The sequence below is a fragment of the Calonectris borealis genome, chromosome 1 (genome assembly GCF_964195595.1).
Source record: "Calonectris borealis chromosome 1, bCalBor7.hap1.2, whole genome shotgun sequence".
NCBI classification, from domain to species: Eukaryota; Metazoa; Chordata; class Aves; order Procellariiformes; family Procellariidae; genus Calonectris; species Calonectris borealis.
The window spans coordinates 161,592,781-161,615,056 of NC_134312.1; the positions used below are offsets into that span (position 1 = coordinate 161,592,781).

A 22,276-nucleotide genomic window follows, 5' to 3' on the forward strand; every position below is an offset into this window, starting at 1 on the left:
CACCATCACTCCGAACGTCCCCCTCTTCCTTCTTCTTCCCCAGCTTTATGTGCTGAGCATGACGTCATATGGTATGGAATGTCCCTTTGGTCAGTTGGGGTCAGCTGTCCTGGCTGTGTCCCCTCCCAACTTCTTGTGCACCCCCAACCTACTTGTGGGTGGGGTGGGGTGAGAAGCAGAAAAGGCCTTGGCTCTGCGTAAGCACTGCTCGGCAGGAACTAAAACATCCCTGTGTTATCAAGGACAGCACAGGGATGTTTCCAGCACAAATCCAAACCATAGCCCCATACCAGCTACTGTGAGGAAAACTAACTCTACCCCAGCCAAAACCAGCACACAGGCAAACTGATTTTACTAGGAGAGGTCAGCTGGCCTCAGCCTGAAAATGTTTTTTTTAAAAAATTGTTTTTAGCAGTTCTAAGAAAGTGTTTCCCTATAGGTACGTGCCAGTGGAAACTGCCTGCTTGAATCACCTCACAAGGACGCTTCAGAGCAGCTCTCAGACACGGGCAATTTTGATCATGAGAACAGGCATTTCAGCTATCACTTTTGCTTTTCTCTTTAGGAAAGAAAGAGCATTTGGAGGGGTTTTTCTGTGGATTTTGTTGGATTGCCATCGTTTCTGTGGGGGAAGTTCACACGCTGACTTCTCTCCTGTAGCCATTTTCTTATTGCTCCCTCTCCAGCTGCAAATGTCTCTATCAGTAAAAGCAGTTACTATTATTACAAACTTTTTGCCACGTCTCTCCTGGGTTTTGCATGACAGCCAAAGTCTGTCTGTGGAATCACTCTTTCCTCAGTCCGTTCAGGGTATCCCGTGCACTCATAAGCCAGAGTGCACCGTGCTCGTCACTTAAATAGTTGGCTGTAGGAAGATCTGCATCCCTGGCCAAGGGCTGGCGAGTCCCCGAAGGGGCTCCTATTCATCACCACACTGCCAAACAGACCAGCGAGCTTGCTTTTAAGTATGTAGCCTCCAAGATCAGGTTCACAAAGCATTGCTCTGTTTTTTCCTTCTCTCTCACCACTTAAGGATCCGAGAAAACATTTAGCGCCTAGAACAAAGGCGTGTGCAAGAGACAGGTTCCCTCCTTGCTTCCTCCTTTCCCATCTACCAAGACAGAACATGAAGATCCTCCCTCTGCAAAAAAGCATCTTACATTCCCTCTGACCATTACATTTGTGAGCAGAAACATGCTGTTACACACAAATGCACCCTTAGGAGTTTATAACAACCCTTTAAAAATAATTCTAGCCAATTTACTAAGCCCGACCTCCTGTTTCCCTGGCATCGCAAAGGCCGGCTCTATTCAGGTTGTCCCCTTCCAGGAGATTCCCCATTCAAGCGCTTGAAATGCTTTTTGTCTCTTTCACCATGTACAGCACTAAAAGGACTGGAGTAGAGTTTATGTTTACCCAGACTATTTTTATAAGTACAAGACTTATAGAGCTGCTTCTTACTTCATTGAGATTTTTCAAACCAGAGAAGAAGAAAGACTGAAGCTCTGAGTTTTTATAACAAACAAAAATAACACAAACTTCCTTTCCTCCCCTGTTGCCTTACACTCTGTATATGTTGATACACTTAGAAGCAGAGTAGTTCCGAAACCAATGGTTTTTCAAGTCCTTTAGTTTCAGAGTTTAATTTTTATTGTCGTTTATTGTTACTACAGGAGGGAATTTTGCTGAGAGACGTGGGTTTGGGGGTCCATTGTGCCATGGAGCGCTCCTTTGGGCGAATAAATGTCTCTACAACTTCCTTTCTGTAAGCATGAAATGAGGATGTAATGCATCCATTTTGCTCAAGAGTTTAAAGATCATTGCCTGGGAGCATGATATAAATGTAGACTATAAACTCAACAAAGAGAAGCCAAAAAACCATGGTTTTTTAAACAAATTTCACTGCAAGTGATTGTTAGTCCATTAAAACAAAAGGCTGATGATAAAGGTTATGCACGTGTCTGGATAAATTACTAGTAAAGGGTCTGTTAAGTATCAGTAGAGAAAAGGATTTCTTATTCCCAGTCTTGAACATGACATGTGTGCAAAGGTGTCCCTGCCGCAACAGAAACCAGCTGGGAATGTGTCGTGGTTCAACCCCAGCCGGCCACTGAGCACCACGCAGCCGCTCACTCTACCCCCTCCCCCGGGTGGGATGGGGGAGAGAATCAGGAGGGTAAAAGTGAGAAAACTCGTGGGCTGAGATAAAGACAGTTTAATAGGGAAAGCAAAAGCCGCGCACGCAAGCAAAGCAAACCAAGGAATTCATTCACTGTTTCCCATCAGCAGGCGGGTGTTCAGCCATCTCCAGGAAAGCAGGGCTCCATCACGCGTAGCGGTTCCTTGGGAAGACAAACGCCATCACTCCGAACGTCTCCCCCTTCCTTCTTCTTCCCTCAGCTTTATATGCTGAGCGTAACGTCATATGGTATGGAATAGCCCATTGGCCAGCTGGGCCATCTGTCCTGGCCACATTCCCTCCCAGCCCCCTGCACATCTGGCAGGGCACGGGAAGATGAAAAGTCCTTGACTAGCGTAAACAATACCTAGCAACAACCAAAACATCAGCGTGTCATCAACATTATTCTCACACTACATCCAAAACACAGCACTATACCACTTAATAGGAAGAAAATCAACTCCATCCCAGCCAAAACCAGGACAGAAGGACAAGTCATTTGAGATCCTGTGCCCCTGGGCTCCCGAGTTTAACTCACCTTCACTCAGCTGATGGAAAAGCAAGTGCTCACCTTTTCCAAAGTCTTTTTACAATAATTGTGCAGAAGAAAGAAGTCGGAAAAATCAGTCTTAGCTGGAACTAACTTTGTTTTAACTGAGGATCAACTATTACCTTCTTAGAAAGGTTCAACAGATATTACCAGGGTATTTTATTTCTTACAGACTTTTAAGATAGGCCTTCAAAAGCCTGCTTTTACCATCAGCATCTGACTGGTCCTGGCAGAACATTTTAAACACTGTTGTACTGTAATCACTAGACAAGGAGCCTTGCCAAGTTTCACTAGATTTTAATTTGACTCTTCTGTGGGAGCCTCAGAAACTCTCTGGTCTCCATGACTCTTCCGTTAACTACAGGAAAAACTCCTGTCCCGCGCTCTCAGCTAGTTGCTTCAGTTGGCTGTTAGGATAGCCAACTATTCTAACTAGTGTTTTGCCACTAGTGTTCTGCCAGTGACAGCAGTAAGTTGTGCCTATTGAGGGACGGGCAGGTAAGAAATACCCCGTCCTTTGAAGAACCTCAGATGTGCTGGTAGAGAGACGTTCAGAGAGAAGGAAAACATCCTACGCGCTACCCTGACACAAGGTTTCCCATCACCTCCCGCGCCTTCAGTGACTTGCGGTTGTCAAGACCTCTTCTCACACCCTGAACATCTCTGAGTGGAGAACTGACTTCTGCATCTCGCTTGATGTGTCCAGGGAGGGACCCCTCCAGAGAGGGTCCCCTGGGACTGTGGCATACCATTTCCAGCACCAGGACACTTCAGCTCTGGCTGGACACAGGGCAGGCATGCCAACGGCCAGGGCCTGAGCCACCCTCCAAAGTGGCGAGGTCTGCAGCTCGACCGCAGGTAGCGGCACATGGGTTTTGTTAAGGCTGTTGCCAGGGTGGAGTGCAGGAGGCACAACCTGGAGAAAGCTAGAAACGCTCCCGCAGTGCAGCATTGCGGGCATTTCATAGCACTAGAGACCAACATAAGCAAGACATGGCACTCCGGGGCATCAAGCTGCTTTGCTCTTGGTGCGACTCAGGGAAATTAATGCACCCAGACATCCTAACAAATCTGACAGCACGATGCTGAATTAGCCCGCTGATACACCTTTGGCAGCATGTTTATCTCGGCCAGTACACAGTTGCTTCATCAATCAGGCAATGGCCAGAGCTTTTATGGAGTCTGTCCACACAAAGCCAGGGCAATGGGAGGTCTGCTCTAAGGGGATTAGAGGAAATCTCTGCTTAATTAGTCTATGAGGGCTGATCTCAAAGATTATTTCTTACACAGAGCAAAAAGAGCTACCAGGTGATCTTTGGGTCAGTCAATTACTGCACGTATCAGATGATGTGACAGAAACCAGCACCGGTTAAGACTTTTGATCCAGAAGAAATCTGGTAGCAGAGATATTTTGGGACCGTACTGACACGCAGCTGGTCAGGAGGAAGCACAGGCCATACTCTTCTCACAGGGTGGCAGAGCAGCAACCTCTGAAATCACAGCAGCCCCGTTAGCCCAGCTTATCTGGAAACATCCTCCGTGGTGGCTTCTCAAGGCAGAGCGAGTATTCAGCATGCTCTGGTTGTGCAGTTCCTGACCAACACCTTGAAGAGAAGGATGGCACCCCACCCTTCCTCCACCATAGACAGCACTTGAAGGTTGTTTTTTAAGGAAAATGCAGGTTTAAGATCAATTACGTGATCAGTTAAAGTAGCTGTGTGTTTCTAAACTTACTAAGTCCCAGCTTTGGTCTGCAGGGAAGCTTTGCTAAAGAAGGTGAATCTAGCAGCTGCTGCAATGCTAATCCAGCTTTCTCAGTGCTCACAGCACCATTGCTGGAGCGTGCTGCGTGTCACCCGGCGCACATACGATGTGCCAGGCACTGTTCATTCCAGCACTTCCTTACAGGGAGACTTGTAAGGGTAGAACAGTGAATATTTTTCTCGAACTTTTATTATTATTACTACCATCAAGGCCACGATGCTTCCATCATCTTCTTTTTATACTTGATGAGAAAGCTTTATGGATTCTTCAGAACCCTAATCCCCCGACCCAAGTCTTCCCTTTTCCGTCCTTTTTATTTGCATTTATAGGTTTCTGGACACATATAGGTAAGAAATAGTAGCTGAAACTTTTTTTGTTGGGGTTACAAAGACGAGGAAACCTGAATTGGGCTTGAGTTATTTTCTATCTGGTTTTTACTGTTTGGTATTTGTTTGTTTGTTTGTTTTTTAAACTTTAGACAAACATGCCAAAATTTGGAACAAGTGAAAAATTTTAATGAGGAGGCAGCATTACAAACCTTTTAAAAATGTGGTCTTCATAATTTCTTGGAACACTTTGCCATTTATAAACAAGCAAACTACGTTTATAGTGTTAGTGATACATAGTCTCTCTGTATATTTCTGAATCAGAACGTCTCCTGAGAGCAGGGGATCAGCAGTTTCTGCCATGAACTATTGATTCAAGAACACAGAGTGCCTGCTACATGCAAAGCCAAGACAAGATTAAAAAAAAAAGGAAAAAAAGGGGGAAGAATCCCTCTTGTCCTACATGAAAAAAGTTGTTTTCCACATAGAAAAAAGCTGAACATGAGAGAAGAGGGTGCTCACCCAAGGGCAGAGGTGACTTGCCTAGGGTGAAGAGCCGTGTACCTTGATGAGCAGGAAATCTTCCCTGGCACTATCCTTCCTCCATACCGATAAACATGAAGTTTTTACCAATATATGTTTCTGGACAAACCAAAGAGCTCTGAAACTAGGGCTGCCTTCTCCTGATGAGGGGAAAACAACATTTATTATTCTTCACATTTCTTTTAACGGTGAAAAGTGACATGGAAAATGAGCATTTTGCTTCAGATCTGAAGCAGAGACAAGAGCCCCCTCCCCACTGTTGTCTCGTAGAACTTGTCTCCAGGTGGATGTTGTCTTCCTGATGACCTGGTGAACCTGATCTTGGAAGCTACATTAAGGATGTCTTCCTGATGGGTTAACTCTCACTTTAAATGCAGAGATTAGGGATTATTTGAGTGAACTATCATGCGTGTCACACATAGCATTCCCCTGCTGAAAAGGGGAACGAGTAGACAACACGCTGTAGATGCACCTCCACACTTCATGATCTCTGGCTGTTTGAGTAAGCACGTTCCCAGAAATAACCACAAATACCACCTTCATCAAGAAAGGGTGTTTGAGTTCACCTAATAAAGAGGTGCCAACTCTTATGAAGACTTCTGGAAAATCTTGAATCTTCACAGCTGTATCTTTCTCTGAAAAATTAGGCAGAACTAGCAGAGGTTTTGGTTATCTCCCTCCATCTTAAAACACAAAGCTAAATATGAAATCAATACTGCATCTGACTCGCTTCAAGTGTTGCCTTCCGCAAAACAAATTTACAATAGAGCCACACAGAAAAAATGTAAATTCAGAGAAACACACTGAACTAAAACTCAGTTAGAGAAACACACAGATAGTTCCAGAATCCTACCCCTTTACAGCAGCATCAGATACAACTCTTGAGGCTTCATGGAGAATTTGAGATGTGTGTTAATTCACATTGCATTGAGGGTCCTCATCCATTTACTTTCTATCAATAGGACACCTGCATGTCATCCATTTTGCTTTGCAAAATCCCATCTTCTTTGGATTAATAAATTACTTGTGATCCAGTAAAATTACACTAACACTTTTGGAAGGCTTTTCTAGTGTCACTGCGTTGGTCACGAGCCATCAGGCAGGTTATGGTGTTCATGTGTTCAGACCAGTCCTCTACCATTGCTGTTCATGAAGTCCGCCTCTGAATCTGCTCCTAGAGGACTTCACTGTCAGCAAACCCAATTTCTACAAGATACATCAAGATCTACAGTTGGAAATCCTCCCTGCTGAACAGTCTCATCCTTCTCTTTCCCACTCAGCTCCTACCCCGTGTGCACATATATGTGTGTATGTATATATACACACACGCACACACACACAGAGATGTGCACGAGGACTGTACCTTGCACCCAGCAGTTACTATATATGAACTGCAAAGGGCCGAAAGCATACCCAGTGGCAGCTGAAGAGTTTGGATGCAGACTTCTATTCCTCTTCACACTAGGTAAACCAGTTTTTCAGACGCTGATAACTTGGCCAAGTTTAGACCCATGTCCTGAGATAGTGGGGGTTTAGGGCAATTTCCCAATGGTTCAAACCAGAAAGGTGCCAGGTCTTAACAGAATGTTTTCAAGAATTTAGCACATGCAGAATGATGCATCTTCCTTTGTTTTATCCTTAGAAACAACTGAACTTTTTTAAAAAAAGAGAACAAACAACCACCCCCAAATCTGGGACAGATAGATAGATCACCGAGAAAACTGGAGCTCTACTAGATAGTTTGGAAAGCAATGAAAAAACCTGATCGCATTGTCTCATATTGGAAAGCATCAGGCGACCTTTATTCAGTTTGATTATCTATTCCATCTGCAAGAACAGAAGGTGAGTAGTAAAAAGAAGCCAGTGGAATAACCAAAATAGCTATAATCTAGAGTATATTCTCAGCTGTAGGGTGAAATCATGTTTTGTTTTTCTAAACTGTGTTGTACAGCTGGAAAGCTAAGGTGCCACATCTCAAGAATTTGCGGATATGTTTGGGGATAACGTCTTTTGGTTATTAAACAGTACAAGGATTCTAAAAGAAGAAAAAAGTAATTCAAGTATTCAGAATATTTCCCTTCAACACCTCAAGAAACAGCTTTATACTTCTTTCAACTAAAGGAAATGAATTGTAGAAGGCTACTCTTAAGATCCCGTTCTCCGATTTACCTACTAACTATAGCTAATAAGGGTTTTTATGTAGGAATACTCATAATCTTGGTCTGTGATAAACACCGTATTTCTCCCATTCAACAAAACACTCTCTCAGTCTAGCTACATATTTTTCTTGAACAATTCTTCAGTTTTATATTTGCACCTCTTTTCCTAGATGCATCTCTATTCCCCTCCACTCCTGCCAGTTAACCACCTCACCTTCCCATTCTTCAGTGGGATTCTTATGCGGCTGTCTGACCCTGCAAACGTTCCTTAGAAGAGCAGGCAGGCATGTTATTCAGTTGCCTACATATGTGGTCACCGCACCGTGAAAAGTTTGAAATAAATTCTCGGTGCTCTCCAAACTATTTCATATTCAAGTCAAACCAAAATGTGCGAACTTGAAAGTACACAGAAAAACAGCTCCAGCAGAGTGGGATGAAGATTTGCTGTTAGCGATTCCAGTATTGCATGGTGCCTGGTTCACAGCAACATCGCTTTTCCTTCCACCCACTTGCAATCCAGCCTGTGAACGCAACCCACCCTCTGAACGTCGGTGCGGGCTCTGCCTGCTCTCTGCCTCAGAGAAAGGGCTAGGGCAATGCCAATGCCTGCTTCCAAGCTGGGCTGGTTTTGCTAGGCAAATAGGTACAGAATCTAGTAAAGCATGCACGGATACAACACTGAATCAGTTAGGTAGTCCAACCATTGAGATAGCTCAACATTAAAGGTTTTTAAATTTTTTTACCTCAGCTCCTATATTGTGACCAAAGGTTGGCGATCTAGTAAAACTGATACCCGTGGAGGATTAACAACAAGATATTTATTTCCAATCAAAATATTTTACAAAGCTTTCTCAGAGAGTTAATGAGTTTCCTGCAGTAGCTACAAAAAAAAAAGGGCCCAGAGAAAGCATTTGTTAAGAATACAATATTCAAAGTTTTCTAGTTGTTCAGTATTTGAAAAGAACATGTCGCACCCTGGCATTTTTTTGAACTGTTCAGAACAGCCCAATGAATTCCCGTTGTCCCTGTATATGTATCTTCTCAGGCAAAACAAAAGGATATTACTAAATTAATGGGACTGCAAGAACCCATCAGCAAAAATTCCCCTGGAACTGGTTTACAGAATGCATGGGCAAATCAAAAACATAAAATTAGCATAGTGTCAGCCTTCTATATTATCCATAGAACTAGGAGCTTTTCAGATGTGCCAGCCTCAGGCTTCTTGTTTCTGATGGCACGCATGACTCAAAAACAAGAGATCACCAAGCACCCATCATTACTGAAAACAGGGTATTTTAGTGATACTGACATGAATAAAATGTAACTGCTGATCAGTGCCAATTAGCTAGAATAATCCTGTTAGCATTGGCTCAACTGTTCATTTACAAATCTCTGCAACGTTAATTGTATTTGAAGTTCTTTCTAACACTAACTCCTTTTGTATGGTGCTGAAAGCCTGCAAAACACTCATCAATTGAACAGCTGATATAACAAACAACCCTTTTTTTAACCCTTTGCAATCTCAGTGTTATAAAAGTAATTCTGCATATTAACTATATCATATATTGACCAAGTTCGTACATAATTTTATTATATTTTACCATAAGCACTATTCTCTTGCCACAGCAAGAGCCATATCTTATCAAATACTGAGTCTTACTGATTGTTGTCAATGTATATCCCTCTAAGAAAAGTAAACAGAAAACCCCTTTGCTATGGTTCTTTATCAAGCTTACAACTTAAATCACAACATGCATCCATCCATAAAAATTAAAGTATATTTGCTTTTTACTTATTGCTATTTAATTTGTGCAGAAGAGCATTTTGGCAAGAAATACTTAGCTGAACCGCAAATAGTTGACAGTGTTATTTGAAATGACTAGGTAGCCCTCGTCAGCTTTCGATGAACTTTTTGATCAAATCAAAACGGACAATACAGGAAATGCAAGGGAGATTTCATTAAATAAATTTATTTGTTAAAATAATTTAACTCCAAATACAACTGCTGAGTTTGCATTGAGTTCTATGTACAATTCTTGTTTTATTTGAAACATCAAGGTTTAAACAACTGACATTGTTACAAAACAAACTGTTGCCCCATTTTAAGTTGCCAGTTGTATTAGAGCTCAATAGTTAACTGTGAAATACATTAATTCACCCCTAGGAAACTCCAAATCAACAGCGTTAAGCCTGATTCCAGAACCCACTTCAGTCTTTCTTCAAACCCTGATCAAGAATTAACAGATGCACAACAATGCAGATAAAAGCCTCCTGCAGTTGTCAAACATTTGCTTTTGTTGCGGAGTTTCACAATTAAAGCCTAACCAGTGCTTTGACAGCACACTGGTAAAAAAAAAAAAAAATTAAAATAAAAAACAAACATGCACAAAACCCCCCAACCAAATGGCTGACATCTTTAGGCAACATTCTATACAGGAAAGCAAATACCAGTAGTTTTCCCACAGAAAAGTAATGGCAACTGTAGCACTGGGGTTAGGGAGAGGCTAGAACCCGAACAGAAAACGTCACCAAAATTTTTCTGATGCTCTGAAGGGGCGGACAGGGGGGGGATGGACATGACAGGAAAAAACAAAACAAAACAAAACCCAATGCAATTACGTTTAATACTCTTGATCTGATTCTGGTTTGTTTGCTTTGACTAGTTTTTGTCTGTATTTTTAAGAGAAAGAGGAAACAGTTGCTTTCACTATCATAGCTTAAAAGAATAAAAGTTGCAACATTTAAAAAAAAAAAAAACAAACAACAAAACAGGAGAAATGCTGTCTTTGTAGAAAAATACAAAGCTCTACAAGAACAGCCAAAGGAAAAGTGGGTCTTTGGAACAAATCATAATATTTTAAGGCATGTTATAAGAAACTTTCAAATACTATAATTGGTAATCCTATCAGGGTACAAATGAAACAGTGACCCAAGACCAATGACTCCCGCAGGGTGGCCACGCAGCTGCTGCATGGCTCACTTACCTCCCCCTTTTCTGCTACCCCTACAATTTGAAAAATCTCTGTCGAGTGCAACTGTCATTGATTCAAGCTCCACTATCTTCACATTAGTGGAAATACAAATAGTGCATAACTACTTCCTCAGAACTATTCAATGAAAAACAACACTTACGCTTCCCCCCCACCACCACGTTGCTTGGTAGCTTATTTACGGCCTAAGTTTTTGAAAATGTAAAAGTGTAATGAAGAAACAAGACTGGGAGATATTTTCATTAATATTTTCTGTTAAGAATTTTACTGTGCAATTTTTCCTATATTAAAAGCCCATCTGTTTGATATTATGAACTTCATGTTAGGCTTCATGTTAGTTCATATTGTACTTCATGCCATTCCCTTGGTTGATGAACAATCTGTGAGGTAAGATTTTAACATCTCTGTAAATAACATTGCATAACGTGCACTTCCAACTCAGTTTCAAATTTGGAGTTGGTTTGGGTTTTTTTGAGCACTTATGCAGTGGATCTCACACTGACAAGCTGTTTTACAGATAGGTTGTACTGCTCAATAAACCGTTTCCCAATCTAGATATTTTAAACATTGAAATATAATTAATTCAACATCTCACATCCTGTTTAAGCATGATGGCTGACACACTGGGCGGGCGGGGGGGGAAGAGAACATTCATACCATCTAGTTTAGGCATATAAGTTGCATGACTCGGAGGACCAAAGTTAAAAGCCTAAGTTTGCTATATAGTCAATGGAAAGAGGTAGGTGCCTCTAGGAGGGCGATTCAGAGCACCCAAAATGGGCATTCAGATGCCAGAAATAAACGGTGTGCCTATCTCCCTAAGAGAACAAAGTATAGTAACGAAAGCTCTGCAAGGTAGACGGGAAATGGGCTACATTTACGTTCTAGTAAGGCTTAATGTTTTGCGACATCTAATGCCCTTTGATACACTGGTTATGGAAAGGTCTTGAAAGATTAAGGGCAGAGATGGCCAGTTCTCTTCCATTAATATGATTTCCTTTAGTTATCATCCACTGAACTATAATTCAAAATGTTAAGGACATTTCTGTATGAAAATCTGCAAAGCGTTTTGTACTCAAGTTTCCTTTGTAGCAGATGAGAGCGTTTTTAGGTAGTTCTGCAGATGGAGGCAAAACTCTCGAACCTAACTCCAATTACAGCATTTCTAAGGGCCATATACACACACACATACACACTCAACACACACATCCACACCCCAGCACCCCTGTTTTCACTCATTTAAACACAAGGAACTACACTGTTACTGCACAAGATTGAAAAACTAATAAACGCATGGTGTTATTTAGACCACAGGCTCAGTGACTCTGTATTTTTATGGCCAATTTTACCTATAAAAGATCCAGCTCAAGACAATCTCTCCAGCATTTAAAATCTAAACATTGTGATTGAAAACTCTTCTATACTTTGATTGTAAGACTTCGGAATAGGTATTTCTGTGCCATTAGTCATGCAAATGATAAATACTTCACTGCTATGAAACTAGCAAGTCAGAGCTCGAGCATCCTTTCAAAATAAAATATTTGCTCCCCACCATTTAACACTCTAATAATTGGGGCAACCTTTGAATAGTGTGTCAGGCAATTAAAGAGCCATTTCCACACTCACCTAAGGAATTACAACCGTAACTATTTCACCTCTGAACCAAATGATTTCACATGGTCATTCAATTTAAGTTTTCAACATTAAAGCTATCAAATAGCAAACTTGATTTTCAAAGGTTAGTTAGGGATCACACCAGAGAACGTAGCCCTTAAAGGCAAGAAAAACTGTTGTCTTTAACAAACTTAAAAATGCAGGATGTTCATACTGTCCCACGAGGTTTCTGCAGAAGGGAACATATGGATGCAACATGGCTTAATTTTCCTTACAAGATGGTACTAGTTAATCTATTAAAGTGTTCCTTGTTAGTAAGGCTCAGCAATTTTTTTTCATCACAGTTGCTTCCTCCTGGTTCAGTAAAGTGATAAATAAAGATGCTTCCTGCTTTGTAAACAGAGGGTTTGTTTGGCTTTTTGCAGACCAAAACCTGAAGCGATCCTCCATTTTTGAGCAGCAAAACGAAAGATTTAAAACATTCCAATGCCAGACTGTTTCTTCACCCGTCATTTGTTTTCAGATCTTGCCCCTCATTTCACACACTGATGCAATGTTTTCTATTTCAAGATGTGGGATAGAGTGTAGAAATAATAGCATCAATTTTGAAAAAAATCCAAACTATATAGGTCTCTGGTAGCCTCTTCCTCTAACACTGTCCGAAGTTCTGGTGAAATCAACATATTTGACTGAACAAAGTTGGCCACAAGTGATAGCGCACGTCCTGAAGCACGGTAATTAGACACTGAAAGACTTGGCTCTCCTTTCGCGCTTATGCTAGTTGTGAACGGTCTTCAGAGATACGCTCTCCACGGCTTTTGTTTCTCATTTCCAAAAGTTTTCCAACTTCTTCGGAAATAGTTGCTGTTGTTGCTGTCTGACATGACAACACACGTACGCTCAACCAGAACGACCCTGTAGATCAACTGGCTATGCCATGAAATTGCAGGTGCTCAAAGGGAAAAACGGGTGAGATGTGGTCATTTAACCCAATTATATTCAGAGTCAGTGATTGACTTTCAATGCTCAGCTCTGAGTTAATGTTGCTACTTCACTACAGATGTATTTCAAGTGACCCACAGACCAGGAAGTGAAGTAGACAGTTTTACCACCTTACAAAATTTCTGCAAATTAAGTCCAGGTTAGGTCATTTTTAATGCTATTGTATATTACACGCAGAACAGCATGGATCATCTTTGTCTGGCTGTGCTGCATAGTTCATTTGTCTAACAATTTCCGCAAAGAGCTCATCCACCATTGTTTTACTTTTAGCAGAGGTCTCCATAAAGGGGCAGCCCCATTCTTCAGCTAAGGCTCTGCCTTCACTCGATGATACTTCTCTCTCACTCTCCAGGTCCACTTTATTACCAACCAGAATTACTGGCACCTTCTCATACCTACAGTTAAAAAACAAACAAACAAACAAAAAAAAAACAAAAAACAAAAACAGTAGCAATAATTATATTTAAAAAATGGCAGCTTTCTAAATGTAAACATCTATTTGCAAACAGTACAGACCCAACAGGAAAGAGACATTTGGATGATCTTAGAATTTTATGTTGAAGAAATGCTTTGCATATTTCACATTCTAGCGATCTGTTGCGCATCTCTCTTTCCCCAGAGCTTTTTTAGAGTTCTAGGGAATGCTTCCTCCACTGAATTTTCTTTCCCACCAGGAAATCTGCCAGGAACACTTCTGCACTACAAAAACGAGGAATATAACAATATTTTCTATGTTGGCAATCTCAGTTAGGGTATAAGAACAGGATGGATGTCCAACCCTCCCTTCAACATTACGTCCTCCTTCTCCCTGAATAGGTATCATGTTGTATTTCCTGCTTGTGATAAGGATGCATCACTATCCCTTTGAAAGGTACGTTTATCTTTGGTTAATTTATACGAAACTCTCAGATTAACAATAAAAGGGAGAAAACCAAAGGGCCAGTAAATTCCTTTGAAATTTCAGGAAATGTAACCCGCTTCAATTACTGTATACGCACAAAAGTATTGTTATATAAAAACATGTATTAGCTAATACAGAATATATAACTCTCCCTTGCAGCGTTCACATCATTACACCAGTTAAACAAGCTGAAAAGAAAAAAGAAAATTAAGTTCCAGGCAATACTATCACAGATCTGCTTCATAATCAACTTGGACAGCACAATAGATCATATAAGCTATGAAGGAATTTATTACTTCGCACCTCCTTGTGAGGGAATCCTTGCCAAATTTTTTTAAAAATTAAAATGCCTGCCTTACTTTTTTTTCCATCCTCACAGGCATAAACCCTTCTTCAGACATGGAACTAAATAAGTGTTCAGTCAGGTTTTAAATTTACATATTTGCCATAGCAGAGAAGAAAACACTGGGCCTATTTCCAAAATACTCTCACACGGGTTTTCTCACGAAAGCAACAAGGACTGAGAGAAAACTGATTATGGCTTTTAGATCTTCGTTTAGTTTAAGTGCTAAGAGAAACAAGATGGTTCTCTCTTAATTAAACCTGATTTTCTACTTCATATTAGCTTAGTGGTACTGCTTTGAGTCAAATCACTTGAGTAAGACTGAGCTGTGGACAGACAACAGTCATAGCTGACACCTGCAGCAGTTTAAGATGTCACTGTCCTTAAGCCAGCTATTACTCCTTCTTCATCCCTCCCTCCCGCCCGCACTCCCTGCCTCCCAGTGCAGAGCTGGTACTTGTGCCTCAGCTGGCTGAGGGAAACATCCAGCAGCTTGGTCTAACCTACCAGCCATGATGAAACTCAGCTGTCAAGCTGAGTCTGCACTGGATCAGGGAACCTACGTGTTCCTGTCGGCTCTACGGCAGGAACAGTGGGCGCCCACAGTCAGAAAGGGTAAAAGGGCAGTCACTTCTCAAACCACCTCAGCAACTCTTACAGCACCACAGCAGCATCAAAAATTGGTCCAACTATGTCATAAGATGCAGCTGAAATTCTAAACTTTGTTATGTCTCTTTGCTAACTATGGGAATGTCATTTAATCCACAGTTTAGGGCTGTGGTCAATTAATTGTAGAGAATTCCCCTCACTTTCACCATTTATCCTATCCTCGTTTACCATCTGAAGAGACACAATGCATTTCTTCCTCTGTGGACATACAGTACTTAACACAATGATACCTTTGGAACTCTTGCAAGACCTAAGCTGCCATTAATTAAGTACCAAAATACACACAAGCATCTTGAAATCTGTCCTCCCTCGTTTAAACACATGATAGAATAGTCTTTAATTACATAAGATGGATGGCATTCAACAGATAAGACAGCAATTCAATATTCCTTTTTATCTTTATTGTTCAGATGCATGTGTCCTATTGTATTTGCTGTACAGCATTAAAAACCTTCAATGAAAGTGGAATCAGATACAACTTCACTGCATTTCTTGGTATCTGAGGGCCCCAAAGTTCCCCCCGCCAGCTCCTCCAGGTATTCTGTATCTTCTCAATTTTACCAGTGGGAAAAATTGAGAAATTCAAAGCAGCCACTTGAGAAGCATTCAGTGAAGAAGTAGATGAGCCAGAATTAAAACACAAGATCACCTCTCTTCTCGTTCTGCAAGATCACTCCAATTTGTTGAGAAACATATGAGGAAAAAAAAGCCCACACTTGTTGCAGATTTATAGCCAGTTCCAGTGAAATATTCAAGTTCTTAAGAAGGTTTAGGAACCCTAAAAAAGCTGGGCAACTAAATATCTGAGGATCTGTTTACTACAAGTACTCAGCACCTGGGAAATGAAGCGGTAGAAATAGTAAAGTTTCGTACTGCAGAACAAAAAGAAGAACTGATGAGCTGACAGGATAGACGTGAAAAGTCTAATTTAATTTATTTGCACAGGACCATCTAGGAACTATTAGGTGGAACAGATAGAAGCACTTTTCTCTATTGCTTTTTCCTGCTTTTGCCTCTTGCATTTACCCTATTCACGACCTACCTTCACTACTTAAAATGAGATAGGAATGCTACAGTCAATAGCCTTATTCACCTTATAATCCAGATTCATCCAATAACCACTTTACAACATTAAATTATGTAAGAAAGCGTTTCTGCAAAACTCTCATGATGTCATCTTATCAAATACCTCCTCACAGGGCAAAAATAAAGTTGCTCTTGCAAAATACATCCTTGTATTACCTAAATTTTGAGTAGCCAACTTTACAGAGAAAATACTTTTTATATATGTATATTCTGTGTGACTTACATATATATAAAATATATATAAATATAAAATATATAAAAATATATATACTTATGCCTGCCTATAATATATATAAAAACTGTCTGAAATATATATATATACACATACACACACACACGTATAATGACACAGTTTGTCTTTCTACATAGAAAGTCAGTATCCATTATCTAGAATAATGGAGGTTGGAATATGGCAAATAATGGGAAAACAGTCCATGGATACTGAGCAGAAGACTGACTCCAGTATGGGCTTATGAGCGCCAGTTCTGCCAGACCTAAGCTGAGTGTGGGGAGAGCCAGACCAGATGTCTGTGCATTGTATTCTCCAAATATGATGATGATGATGATGGATTGACTGTGTGTGAACTAATAGGCCTTTACAGAAACTATGTGGTTCCATGTAGGGGTTCCAGCCCCTGCTTGTCTTCATTCGGAGTCACTAAGGGTCTCCACACTGTACTTCCCAGCTTTCAGGTTCTGGTAACACACCACGGAAGCCCTAGTTCTCAACTAAATCAAGCTCTAGAAGCTCTGAAGTTCAAGAAGGTGGCTCTCCACCCTTTACCTCCCAACACTGCCAGAATTTCCTGCCTCACTTAGTATCCTGGGCAAATTTATTTCTGATGAGTATGGGGGAGATCCCTGGTTCAACGCTCTCCTTATCATGAATGCTGATCTTACTGGAGGCAACTTCTGCCTGCCCCAGAGGCTCCACTCGCTATTTGCAGAGCTTCAGACAGGCCAGATGTTGATACACCCGCCGCTGAGGTGGTGTGCAGCAGCACAGGTCCGCAATGAGAAAGGGCGATTTCTCAGATGTGGTGGAGTTACATGATTCTAATGAAACCTGAAGGGAAGAACATCATCTTTTCCCCCACAGGCTTTTCACCCTATTGAATTTCACTGACCCAACAGGAAAATCGCTTCTTTACAAAGGAAAAGAAGAGCCACCTTGCAATGCCCAAGCAGCAATGCAGAACACTTCCATACAGCCACAAAAATCAAACCCAGGAATTCACAAATCCTTCCAAAAGCTTCGAGTAGGATCTAACCTACTCACAAATACTTTTAGCAGAGCAAAACAGGCTAAAACCCCACCACCTATACCAGAGCCCTGAAAAGCCAGACTGCTGCTGCCATCGCAGGATGCTCAGCCCACTATGGGAGCTGGGCAGAGGTCTTGCCTTTCACTGCAGCCCATCTGCCCCTGCCTGTCCCCTTAGCACTGGAGAAGTGGCACAGTTCTGCTCCTCGTTCCTGGAGCAGGAAAATCCAGTTTTCTCAGGTCTGCTGAAAAACCTTGAGCAGCACTAATCGTTCCTAAGGAAAAGCATGAGGGCCACCTGAAAATGAGAAACCACTGCCAGTTTCCTCTGTATTCTAGGGCAAACTTCATAGCAGATCCTGTAAGAAATACCCTCAAATGCAGCATGGGAAGGCTTGACTTTTCAAGATCTCTTCAGGAACAAATTTTTGCGAGACCAATCACACGTGTTTGCAGAACACATTTAAAGAACAAGGTACTTCACCCTGTTTAAATGATCTCACTATCTTAGGCTCCAATACGACAGATACTGAGCAGTGGCAACTGCAGACATTTATAGTCCCATGAAAGATACTGGTGCAGAGTCAAATATCATCATATCTAGGATATCACTACTGGCAAGATACAATTGTTGCTCCATAAAAGACAACCAGCATGTATTTCCCAGTCCCAGATAACTATTCAATGCTAAAAATCACCCTGTTATCCATCTTTAATGAGCTTCTGGGACCAACAGGCCACAGTAAATCCCTCAGTTTTCCTGAGGATGGACACCATAGCCACATGGAATCAATAAATACACAGACATTAGATGTTTTATGTGGCCCAGCTATGCACCACTGACCACACAGCCCTACATGCCATACAGCGATGAACAGTTTCTACATTTTATCTTACCTCACACAGCACATACATCATCCACGTTTCTGTTTAGATTAATATGTTAACTTTGAAGAACAGCTTAAAACATTTAGAAAGCCTCAAGATGAATGGTATGTAAATGATCTTCAGAGAGTTTTACCTCCCAGTTTTTCTACTTCCAATCTTATTCAGAGGGAAAAAAACATGGGCAGTACCTGACATCACATCTGAATCTCTTTTACAAGGTACTTTTCAGGTTTCTTGTTAGAGCTATCATTGGATAAAGATAAAAACACAGATGACATGCAGTGAAAATACAATAAAAATGAAGAATAAAAGAAAGGGGCAGAAAGAATTAAAAAAAATTATGTACACCATGGCTAATAAACTGACCCGATTCCCTTAAACTGTGCTAGAGATTGCCCAGGACCCCTAAACTGGGGGGTGAGGGGGAGAAGCGAGCTGGACCTGTACAGGAGAAGACATTAAAAAGTTCAAATGGGTTCCTGCTTTCTAATTGCACATTCTGGAAATGTTGCATCTTTTCTAGGATTTTTGCCTGAGCTTCATATCAGAGCCAAATACGTTCAACCAAAATGCAGAAACTTCCTGTATAATAAAAACAAATTAAGAGGGGAAAAACATGTGTATTCTGAAAGACTATTTCTTATAACTAGCTGAAGTCCTGTTGAAGTTTACGGAAAGATGTATGACTTCTAGCTTTACATGTCAAATACCGGGACCACTAAAATATAAAGGTATCTATCCATGATAACTATTATTAATAATCAAAAGGAGTCTCTAGTACTAAACCACCTTTATTACCTTCTTCTACATGCAGGGTATCTTCCCTGCTTTCTTTTTTTTTTTTTAAATGTATTTCTGTTTTTTTTTATAGCATTTCAAAAAGTAAAGTAATTTAAGGCATAGATATTATGGACAATGATGATGCAAATAAGATCAGAAGGTCAGTAAAAATAATTATTCTTCATTTGAGACTTACAAAAAAATCTGTGCCGAAACACACAGTAAAAGAATTCTGGGCAATATGAAATGAAGTATCAAAAATAACAGTTAAATCTATTAGATTGCTTACAAATTCATACATAAATATTACTAAACATTATTTTGTAACGTAACTTGCAAACTTTGCCTGCAGTAAAATCTGTCATAACTTGAACTAGAAGTTTCCTCATCTGGAGAAAAAAATGTATTCCAAATGTAACTATTAAGACCTTTTCTTATCCCTTTCACACAATTCCTTGGATGTTCAATGCAGAATCCTCAATAGTTAAAACTCACATCAGCTTCAGAGGATAAGAAAAGACATACAGTGTTCCCTCGTCTGATTCTGAGCCTCTCAAACACCAGGAGGAGAGGAAGCAAGACCACAAAATTGTCAAGGGGAAAACAATCAATCTTAACCCTTTGTTGAAAGCTTCCAATTCTTGAACCAAAGCAGCAGGAAAAATAGATACGTGCTTCTAAAGCAATTACTACCTTGTCTTAAGAAATTTAGACAGAGAGGACATTTCACTTTTTGCAAACCCTGATTCCTTGTATTTTGGTAGCTTTAAAAATTTTAACATTATGAGTTAAATCAACAGCAGGGGCTCAGTCTGCAGAGCTGTATCTTTTTCCATGGAGTCCTGCAAATATACACCAATGAAGATGTGCCTATACCTGTATACATGTATAGAATGTGTTAGGAGATAGATATGTGTATCTAAAAATGAGTAGGTTTCTGCAAAGTTTGAGCACTTTGCTCTCTAATGAGAATTATTACAGCTTCTCAGGTAAATCCATACAGAACAGCTGTAAAACCCCCACCATTCTGATGTAAACAAGTCATTCCAGTTTACCAATTAATTGCATTTAAAATTCAGTTTTGTCAGCTATATTGTGTAAGGATTTAATTACTTAGGCAACAACCCCCAACTAAAAAAAAAAAAAAAAGAGTCTTAAAGTCGTTTTTATAAATGAATAGATGTTAAAGAGCTTATTGGAAGTCCCACTGCAATTAGGTGGCTGAGTCATGAATTATTTTGCTATAAAGAACAGTGTATGGCCTAATTGCAGGACGGGGGATCTAACATTTTATTCTAGGTTTTGACATGAACTCCTTATATAGCCTTTGGGAAACAAACTCTTCAGATGGATAGACTGAGGTATATAAAGTCAGGATAATTGTACTTACTCATAGGACAGCAAATTAAATAATAATTGTAAAACAACTCAAAGAATAATATTAGAATAATAAATAACCACCACACCATATCGCTTTTGAGGAGGCTTCAGAAGCCATCTTTGTTCTTGTACATGAAACTTTCCAGAAATAATAATCTCAACTTAAATAAAACACTTTAAAGCCAATTCAGTTCTGTGGTTGTTATAGTCAGTTTACACTTTCCAGATTGGTTTCAAGCTCTAAGAAAAGTCTCAACCAACGCCAGTTTTGCTGAAATTGTTTGGCAGCCTGACCTTTAGCGCTGTGCTTGTAAGTAATTAGAGGAAATAGCTCTCTTCCAAGCAAAAGCCCAAGAAACAACAACAAAACACAGTGTAACAAAGCACTATATACATCTGCTTCCCAACTGTTACTATAAGCACTTTTCAGCCAAAGCACTTGAACACATTATTTCTAGGCAGCTTACAGCTGAGACCTTCCAAGGGACAAGAACGGTGGATGGTACTATCCGATACACATACTGAAAGGCTATCTAGTAAACCTACATTCCTTTGCTGCAACAAAGGCAACAGGATGATGCATATTTCTGCATGAAGGACGCTAAAGAACTTTCCAAGTTATTTCCAATCACTTCAGCGAGAAATTCTTATCTATAGAGGATTTTCCGCATCTAAGATCTCATGGGGCAACTAGAATAACGATAAACTCCTTCCACATGTTCAACCTGCTTCTGCAAGTCACTGCAGATAAAGCCTATCTTCAGTTCTGTCACCTGCCTTTAAATGGTAAAACAGCAAGTATACCTGAAAATTCAATGGCCTGCCAACATGCCCTACGGGAGAAGACTTCACTATTCACTAAAGGAAAGTCCTAAAGAAAAATCCCTGATCATTAAGATCTTAGGGAGACCTTTTCTCAGCAAGTTTGCAGAACTCCATGCACGTTTAAGCTATGTCCCATGACATTATCAGTTCCCCTCACAGTAAGGCGCTGGCATAGGAAGTGACAGGCAAACAGCACTTCGAGCACTGGGGATGACAACAAGGAGCCTACGACAGGAGTAACAGCAGTTCTCATCCACTGCCATTTCAGATGCTCAAAAGCCTTCACAAACAAGAGGTTAGCTTTCACCTTAAACCGGACACCTCTCCCTAGTATCTATCATTACAATTCATATCTAACACTGAAGTCTATTATCGAGACTGAAAAGACTCTATGTGATATACAACATCTACCTGCTTAGCAGCAGGTTTGCTGTGAGCATACCCAAACAATATTTTAATCCTTGAGTTCCCTCTCTATGCCAATCAAAATTCTCCTCTTATACAATCGAGCATCAACATCATCTTGTTGAAATTCTGAAGTGCTGGCCACATTTAGCAACTTAGAAACACTGGAATTTTCAGATAAGAATTTTCTGTTCCTTGGTATAGTTTAAGAAGCAATAACCACAAACTCAATTTCAAAATGCAAGGCAAGTGTTTCACCTGACTTTTTCTATCACCACTAATTCTCTTGCTTCTAAAAGCAACAGGAAAATCAGAATGTCCTACAAACCTGAGATTCTCACAGGTGGATTGATTTCACTTAGTTGCTGTCTCTATACTCAGTTCGCATTGAAAGAAGTCTAGTTGTCAAGAAAACTATGAACAGATTATGAAGCACAAAATGGTTGCTTAAATACAAAGTTCTTGCTCAAGGTTTCCAGACACTAAAGCCGAGTATCTAATTTTTCAAAAATTGCTGCTACTAGCTGTAGGAATGGCTCAACATCTTGAAAATTAGGCCTCATATTCAAGCGTTTAAACCTTGGGTCCATAATTGAAACTTATTCTTA

General features: G+C 40.4%; 1 protein-coding gene across 1 annotated transcript in view; it reads right to left on the reverse strand.

Annotated features, from left to right (window-relative positions):
* Positions 1 to 9,475: 9,475 nt before the first annotated feature.
* RAP2A (RAP2A, member of RAS oncogene family) overlaps positions 9,476 to 22,276 on the reverse strand; it is a 32,153-nt gene continuing 19,352 nt past the window's right edge. Inside the window, exon 2 of the mRNA XM_075138245.1 lies at positions 9,476 to 13,522. Coding sequence (XP_074994346.1) covers positions 13,285 to 13,522 — 238 coding nt within the window. The 3' untranslated portion in view covers positions 9,476 to 13,284. The remainder of the gene's footprint in view (positions 13,523 to 22,276) is intronic.